This window comes from Solea senegalensis, linkage group LG5, assembly GCF_019176455.1.
Source record: "Solea senegalensis isolate Sse05_10M linkage group LG5, IFAPA_SoseM_1, whole genome shotgun sequence".
In the NCBI taxonomy this organism is placed as follows: Eukaryota; Metazoa; Chordata; class Actinopteri; order Pleuronectiformes; family Soleidae; genus Solea; species Solea senegalensis.
The window spans coordinates 14,539,135-14,548,150 of NC_058025.1; the positions used below are offsets into that span (position 1 = coordinate 14,539,135).

A 9,016-nucleotide genomic window follows, 5' to 3' on the forward strand; every position below is an offset into this window, starting at 1 on the left:
AACACAAGCACTTAATTGTAGCTAGTGTGAAGAAAATTTTAAAGATTGAGGTCTTCAACTACCAACTGTAAACCAACAGACGTTTCCTCAAAAAATGCACTGATCAAAAGGTAACCAACACTCACATTAAGAAAGAGTAGCATAGAGAGCTAGTACATTATGTGAATTGTGACCAACATGAGCTGCAGCAGCTTTTATACTCCCCCTGTACGCGAGACATTCCTACAACATTTTAAGGTTGGGTCTGATGTTTGGAAACATAGGTAGTAGCGTACTGTGTCTCTACGTTTTTAACACAAGTTTGTTTACTTCTGGTGTTCGCTGACCTCTGACATGAAAGCCAGAAACGATGCGTGCGAAACAGTCGCTTGCCTGCAGTCAGTCAGATACTGTAGGAGAGACTGAGATAGTAGCTCAAGATGGAGTGAGGGGAGGGATTTTTGGGCGGAGGGTTTTATTTTAAGAGACGGAACCATCAATAAAACCAAAGTTACCTAGGTGTCACGGAACTATTTTTTGACAATGACTGGAAGTTGCACAATGTGCGACTAATTGCTGAGACCTGCACAGAAGAATTCCTCCACATCGCCAACGAGTGGAAAGTAAGTGGCAAACTAACCACTCTAGGCAACTTCTATTTGAACACCTACCCTACGTGGCTGACTGTGCTTTCATGCTCTCTCTCTTTCTCTCCGGATATTCTCAGGTGGATTTTGTTGTTGCGTTGTTAACACATGTTCTTGTTGCAGTCATCCATGTTGCACCTTTATTTTAAGATGACCTGGTTGGCACTTGATAGGCCTGAGTCTCTTTGAAATCACATAGTTCTGTGTTTAAGGAGAAAGAAACAATTAAACAATGTCTGATTTCTCATTAATTTAATCATTAGAAGAAAAGCAAACTTTTAATTGGGATTAATCTAGATTAAATCAATTCAAAATGTGAGATTAATTATTTTATTTTTTATTTATTTTTTAATCTATTGACAGTCTTTTTTAGCAATTACTTGATATTTAGCAATGAAGTGGCAGACAGACAACAAGAAGAGAAAAAAAGACGGGGTATGACATGATGTAACACAGCTGGAATCCAGCCATGGTTATTGGAGGATGTTTTGCGCACCATAACCAGTCAAACCATTTCATTCAAGCCAAACCACTGAGCCACAGGGTTGCTCCCTACAGCTAATGCTTTCACTTTCAACAGTGATCAGTTATCAACCTTTGTTTACGGCTCGGGGATTGTAATCCCCACAGATGCATGACTGTGTGTCCATTGCTCAAGGTGTTATAGATGTTTTTAAATAGGATTGAGGTTTTACTTACTGGCCAGTGGGTTGTTTCATTTGACACCTCCCACTGTTTGTGGTGCAATGTTTGTTTTTTTCACAGGATTTCCAAGTGTTCCCCTCTTGGGGACCTTTGTGCTTTCTTGTGTCTTTAAGGCTTTTTAGCTAAGCCGGAAAAGCAAACAGAGCCATATCTATTATATGGTAAGTGGATCTCACATTACCCTCCCATTTCAATGCAGTCGCCAGTGTGGGCCACTTTTCAAGTGACTGATATCTTCACAGGGGCCAACATGTCAAGAAATGGTGTAATTGATTGTCTTGGATATTTGAGTATGCCCACTTTCTCTTGTTCAGAGATCCCCTAATTCTTCCTTCTCCGGTTGTATAGCAATGGAGAGATTTTGACACATGACAACCATGTGATAGACTTTTGGTCACATTGGTTTTTGGACTTTGGTACAAGAGGCCATTATAATGGCGCAGGGAATTCAAAGTAAAATATCTGAGGGCAAAAGATGTGTTTGTCCACTTCCCCTGCCGTTACCACAGGTCACTTAAGGCACATGTGCTTGTCATTAAAGAGAAATCTGTAAGGTTGAAATCATTAGTTCTTCAATGAGTTTGTTATTTACCCTTGGCCCACAGAGAAGTTAAGATAGTCGCCTGCAGACACAAAGTGTTTGAAGGGCAATTTATCTGTTCAAACAATTATTTTTTATCAGTGTCTGTTTATGTTTTGGCTTTTCGAATATGGCTGAAAGGCAAAATCTTCTCAAGTGAATATTTCCTGCTCCTCTCTTTATGATCTTATTACTTAAACAGGAAGAAATTATTATTATTATTTGATATCATTAAATTTACATTTGATATTTTTCTCAGACGTTTGGAACCCGCAGCGACTGCAAGAGCCAAACTTGACAAAAAAGCTTGCCCTAGATGAGAAATTGAGAGTTGACAGCACAGGTCATTGAAATTTCTTTGACGATACAGATCTGCCGGAGGAGTGTATCCAGCAAACCTACGTCTGGCTTTGCTCTTAACCTCTGCAAGAATGCTAAAACTAACTTCAGATTTCCAAAATACGTGTGCATAGCACAAGTTTCTTGAACCACGGCAAGTCTTTTTATCTGAACGATCCTGTACATGGCCTGTTAACTGAGCGTACTCTGTTGCCTTGGACCTCTGCCTTTAGAACAAGAACCTGAGTAACTTGGCACAAAAAAAAGAATGCCTTAACACACAGTAATGATAAAGTTATGATAATGGCCCATTAAAATAACACTTGTATTTGAAAATAATAAATCACCATTCAAACAGTGTAGCAGATGTGGGTTGCATGAGGCTGCATGCTGGTTTATTTATCTTTCAGCCTTTGTTTTTGCAGGGACAGGCTGGTTGAGTATGCATGCTCACCTGTGCCAACCAAACAAGGCTGGACAGATGCATTAAAAACACAATGTGCAGACTCCATAATGGAACATATCTACCTACTTGACCTTAATTCAGATCTTGAGAATGAGGTTTCAAATTAACTTCTTTTTTTTTTGTTTATATGGTTGTATCTTGTTTTGGACTGACAGCAGTAATGATGGTGCAATCTGTTTTTTGCATCAGCTATGCCAGTAGTAACTTCACTGAAAACACAAGGGGTAGGGGTCTGTGCTGTCTTTTTCCACTTTAGATAAATGTTGACGAGATGGTTTTACAGTTAACCTGTAAATCTAATGGTTGAATCTAAATGAATCCAAACACTACAGTAGGTATGTAATATCTAACAACTGGACTGCTCTATGCCTCAACAGACAAGTCATTTATTTGGATTGATGGGATGCAGGTCAAACTATGAACCCCTTTTTTTTCCCTTAAAAAATAGGTCTAAATTCTGCTCAGGACACACCTGTCATCCAAACTATTCCAGTGTTATAGAGCCCAAAAACGGAGACGTTCAAAAGCCCCGCGGCCTCTGTTTTAGTTTAAAAACCTTGGGGCTACATTTCATTATATACAGGGAAAAAACAGTGAACTTTCGAAACAGTGGTGCACTAACCCACATTCACGTCCTGACTGGTTTTTATCAGCGACAACTTGACTATAAGCCATGAATGAAAGGTTCTGCTTAAACACTTTCACATTCACCTCGTCTGTCTAAATAAAAAAAATGCTTGTTCTACTTTTCATCATTATTGATGCTCCCTGAATGTAGGCAAATAACTGCAGAGGAGAGAATCAACTTCCTGCACATGCCCAGTCTATCTGAATGGTCATGTGATATACGCATATATGTACTTTTTAGGTGTGTTAGTATTGAAGCAGATTATTTTTAAAAACGTAGTGAAAATGCTGGACCCTTCTTATCTGAAAATGCCATTTTTAAATGATAATGTTTTAATATGGCTGGAGCCTAAATAGCAGCTTATCATTTTAAGAAGCTGGGCTTTGGATCTTTGACTGTCACATGCTACCTAGTTTGGTTTGAAACGAAAATGTTAAGTTGGACTCCACTGCAGAACAAGGAATCTTAAAATATATATATATATATATTTGTTTTTAAGGAAATGATTTTGACATGCCAGCAGTGACCACTGCATTTTGTAACCTGGCGTATGAGAGCCGCCAGGTGCACCTGAGGGTGGTGCCAGGTTTGCAGTTTAAGCTTCGCTGATGAGCTCTGCAGATACTGAGTCACAGATGATCAAAACTCAATTGTACATCTTTAATAGAAAGACTTTTTCCACACGCACAAGTTTGGTTTCCGTTCCTGTGCAACAAATAGTGCTTAGACAAATGTATCTCGGAATTCCTTTTAACACTTTGACAATGACCTCATCCTCTAACCATTTAACCATGTAATCATTTGCACACTTCAACGCTAATCTTCTTATTTCTGTGAGTAATTGTTTGAAACATCTGTCAGCTTTTTACATAGAACATGTGAAGTGTTTTTATATATGTATGTTTTTGTTTTAATATAATTTATTGTAATTTGTCACACATCGACCTCAATATTGCTTTCATGCGAGTTTGAAGTACTTACAAGTAAATACAAGTGATAATGTGTGACTATAGAATTGTTCACTCAATAAAACTACAAGAGCAACACTCTGTAGCACTTATACTTACACAACATATTTAACATTACTGTAAGAGTTGATCTCTCTTTTAATATTTAGGAGGTAGAAATTCATCATTGAGTACCTGACACGATTACTTTCATAATCGATTAATCAAGTAATCGTTTGGTCCATGAAATGTCATAAGATGTGTAAAAAGATTGATCAGTGTTTGTCAAACCTGGAAATGATGAGCAAAGAAACCAGGCAATATTCACATTTAAGAAACTGAACAATCAAAGAAACTGGTTTTAATTCTTTAGAAAACACTCAAACCAAATAATCGATTATCAAAATAGTTGACGATTAATTTAGTAATTGATTAATAATCGATTAATCGAGTAATCGTTTCAGCCCTACTTTAAACATAATGATATGCTGCGTTGGAGACACTGATCACGCCTCCAACTTTGGAAAATAGGTCACAAATGTTCTGCGTGTCATTTATACTTAAGAGTGATGACTATAGTAATACATAACAAATATATAAAGGTAATCGTTGCACGGTTCACTCTGCACAACTAGTTAGACTCAGAAGTCAGTGTAACTATTCAGGTCTGTTGAGTTTTATGGTTTTCCCCCACAGCAGTTTACCTCGGTGGTTAGCATGGCTGAATTCCAGCAGTGTGAGATAGAGTTGACACAGACACAGGTGATTAAAGTTTTTTTTTTTTTTTTTGTGTCACCCTTATGCATGTATAAGCCGCTTTCTCCCATGTACACGGCCAGGCCCCTGGTCTGTATGACCTAGAAGAAGCTAGACTGGATGACCCAGTGGTCATCCCAGGAGCCATCTGGCAACTCATGTCTGGTGTGGCTTACCCTTCGCACCGCCTCACGCAATTCCTTAAGCAAGCATAAGTGTGCTTAGGGAGACTTTATCTCTGAGAAACTGGTTTGGGCCGTACTGTTGACTGACAGTGTGGATGCACCCGACTGTGAGGTCATGGGGTTCCTTCAGTCGTGTAGCACTGCCCCAGTGTTTTTTGGCAGCGTATCCCTGCAGCCTGTTCTCTGAATTAGATGTGCACCGTCAGTGAAATGTCACCTGTACAGAGACGTTCGTGCCATCCAAGGCATTAAGTCGTGTTTATGGCAAATTGCTTGGTATGTCAGACGCCTCGTGTTATCATGACTGCACGACTGTGAGGACGCACTGAAAGCTTAATAAGTCACTGGTGAGATCAGTTGTCTGTTGCACAGGACTACAGGAGGTGTTGGCCGCACACAGAGAGGCCCCCGGGTGTTTTCCATTGGCCTGTGATGCAAAGGGGATGGAAGAGAAGCTTGAGCCTGTCTGCACATGCACAGAGGTCACTGCTGGCCTTTTGATTGCCTGCCAGTGCAGGGGCCACAGTCTTCCAGAAGAGGGCCTTGGCTACAGGCAGACAAGTGAGCCAGCCAGACAGGCAGCCAGCCGCATCGTCTGCACTCTAGGTCTGGGGCTAGAGCCTGGGCTAGGGCAGGTCAAGTTACCCAGACAGATTTGTTAACACTGTTTGGGTCCGCTCGGCTTTCTACCCTGGCCTCTGAGCCAAACGCGGCTGAGGTGACTTAATCTGTCATTAAACTCACATTACACCCGGACAGAGACTCGGCTCAGGGGGGCAGAGACAGCACTCACTCTCCCACTCGCTGGCATGGCTGGCTGGATGTGAGCAGACACAAAGAATACCTCCTCCCTCCTCTCCCCTTCCTCATCATGCCACACACCATGGCACAGCGAGACAGCCCAGCACGGTCTAGACAAAAGCAATTTCACTTGAAGTTGAAAAGTCATTTGACTGTGTGACGGGCACCCGTGTGGATTTGGTGGTGTTTACAGCGAGCACAAATCTATTTGTCTTTCTTGTGTCTGCTTGTATCGCTGTGGAGAAGAGTGAGGTTCGATTGGAAGAATTCATTCAATCAGTCTGTCTTTGTTTTTTTTTTCTGTGCAGAAATATGGAGACACATTTACAGAATAACAGATGAGGATTGAACTCGTGTTTTCGAAGGGCATGTGTTTCAAATGCTTGTCCTCGCCTGTGTTCTTTAACAAATGTGGAAACCATGTTAAAGTCATTTGTGAAAAACAGAGAGAATGGGAGTCCGTTGTCAAGACGGCCTAAAATGAAGTGATTATTAATGATTTCTTATTCTTAATAATACTTTTACTATGTTCTGATCATTTGTAGATGTTGATCATTTTTGTTTTATTGCATGTCAATGACATGCCATCACTATACACGTGTCTTTAAAATTGTCATTTCCCTGTCAGACGAACGTGAACTTTGTTCACTTCGGGCAAATTAAATTCAACTACTTCCATTATTCTGTGTGCGAAAATGTCAGGGACCCAAACAACCTGCAGGACCTTCAGAGGAGGTCTAATTTTTTGAGGTTTGTTTTTACATAACAGCTGGTTCTGGTTCTCCCCCCAGCGTCACCACCTCCCACTGACACAAGCTGCCAGAAGCGTACGAGCGTAAGAACTTTATCGTCAACTGTTGCAGAGAGCGCTGCCAAACCAGCAAGCCACATATTTCTTAGATTTAAGGACTGTTTCACTTAATGATTATTATTCAGCTTTTTTATTCTGCTTGTCATCTGTGTGTTTGGTTGCACCCTGGTTGCAAATCTGTGTTTGAATAGCTTCATGGCTTTGTGAAGAAAACACATTGTGCATGGAAAACTTGAAGAGTGGACAGGGATGATACCCAAGAATCTTCCCCTTTTCCCCCCTTTGAGTGTTCCTATCCTCAGAAGATGAAGAGTGTGGGATGATTGCGAGATACTAACGAAGCGCCGGCAACAAGAGAAACTTGAAACCCGAAAACACAGAGCAAGCCTTGAAGCGAGTCCTACATTAAAAGCAATAAAACATGTGTCAATGTGCGCAGAGCTTTAGAAATGTAGAGATCTGACGCATGTCTGTTCATCTGAGGAGAGGAGCTCCTCAGTCTCTAAACGATAGTGTTTCCTTAACCTGTGAATTAAATGGATGACTAAACGTGATCATTTCTGGATTAGTGACACTGAATGTTTTACCTAACCACAGTCTTTTGTTTTTGTCGACAGATCAAAAAGTACTTTGAACTGGAGCCACTCGCCCGGGGGAAGCGCTGGATCTTGGAGGGCAGCTCCACCGATAACATGGAGGCAGTGAAGGAGAGCTTCGGTCAGTTCATTAGTCTGCTGGAGGACAAAGACACAGAGCCTGCGAGGATATGATGATGATGATGATGCTGCTTCTGCTGCTAATGTAGAGACATTAGTGGCCCGATGACAAAGAAATGCCACATTGTGCTGGTGCCCATCGTCACACTCACAAACACATGGAAATACTGCAGATGTCAGCCCCCTCTCCGTCTGAAATGTGTATTGTATGTTATGCTACTTTCACTGTGGTCTCGTTTTTTCTTTTGTTTTGTTTTTTCAAATCGCAAGACGGAGCAAGTCAACAGTTCAGCCACTGCACAACCCAACAGAGGAGAGGCCCCAGCGAAGCTGCCCAGTGTGAAACAGTTTGTCAAGAAAAATCATCGAACTCTTCACAGATTTGGAAATGTTGTTCAGCACTGTTTGTGGCATTGTAATTAAGTGGCGTATGGAATTCCTCATCAGTGGACATTCCTAATCTCACACACACACACACACACACACAGACATATTGGCTGTAGATATGTTTAAGGTCTCCACTAATTACATTTCAGGATGTTTGGGTAGGCACAGTCGATATTCTTCCCACTGAGAAGAACTAAATGTGTGCTTTGTTCCTTTCTGGCCTGGTAATAACCAATGTTGCCGTTCGATTGGAGTGCATCATCCGAAGCCTTGTGTTATGTACGGTGGTTACATATTGATGTGTCACACTATATCTGAGTATCTAATCTGAATAGTGTAGTACTACGACTTACCATGTGACTAAGTGCTACAGTAGGTGACTTAATGGCAGAGTCAGTCCATGTGAGAAAAAGTCTTGAATTTTTTTTTTTATATATAAAAATGTACTTGGGTATATTTTATAGCTCTGTGTGCTAGCAACATAGAGCTCGATTTTTTTTATCTATATATCATCATACCACTCATTCAAAATAAAAGACCAAATGAAAAGAACGACGACACATGATCGAGTGGATGGGGCCACGAGGTAGAGAAGACGTACTGAATTTAGATTCATTTCAATGTTTATTTTGTTCTTCTACATTTTGCTTTCTCTCTCTCTCTCTTTCTCTCCCTCTCTTTTGAATTTGACACAATCCCTCGCAGCACTGGCCCGCGACTCCAGCCTCCCGTCAGGGTGGAATACAATCTCTATCAATCAGCCACAGCAACAGCTGCATCTGACAAGTCCCTGTCCAACACCCTAATGCCTTCCAACTGTCTGTCTGTGTGTGTGTGTGTGTGTGTGTGTGTGTGTGTGTGTGTGTGTGTGTGTGTGTGTGTGTGTGTGTGTGTGTGTCTTGTGTGTGTGTGTGTGTGTGTGTGTGTGTGTGTGTGTGTGTGTGTGTGTGTGTGTGTGTGTGTGTGTGTGTGTGTGTGTGTGTGTGTGTGTGTGTGTGTGTGGCGTGGCGTGTGTGTGTGTGACCCCTCCCTGTGTGTTGTTTATCATGGACTCCTGCCCCACCTCATC

The 9,016-nt window shown here is 41.3% G+C and overlaps 1 protein-coding gene across 2 annotated transcripts in view; it reads left to right on the forward strand.

The window, feature by feature from the left end:
- The window catches only part of LOC122769593 (ADP-ribosylation factor-like protein 15), a 92,446-nt gene extending 83,634 nt beyond the window's left edge, over positions 1 to 8,812 (forward strand). For both annotated transcript variants that reach the window (XM_044026237.1, XM_044026236.1), the window contains exon 5: positions 7,462 to 8,812. In XM_044026237.1, coding sequence (XP_043882172.1) covers positions 7,462 to 7,614 — 153 coding nt within the window. In that variant the 3' untranslated portion in view covers positions 7,615 to 8,812. The remainder of the gene's footprint in view (positions 1 to 7,461) is intronic.
- The last annotated feature ends 204 nt before the right edge of the window (positions 8,813 to 9,016 follow it).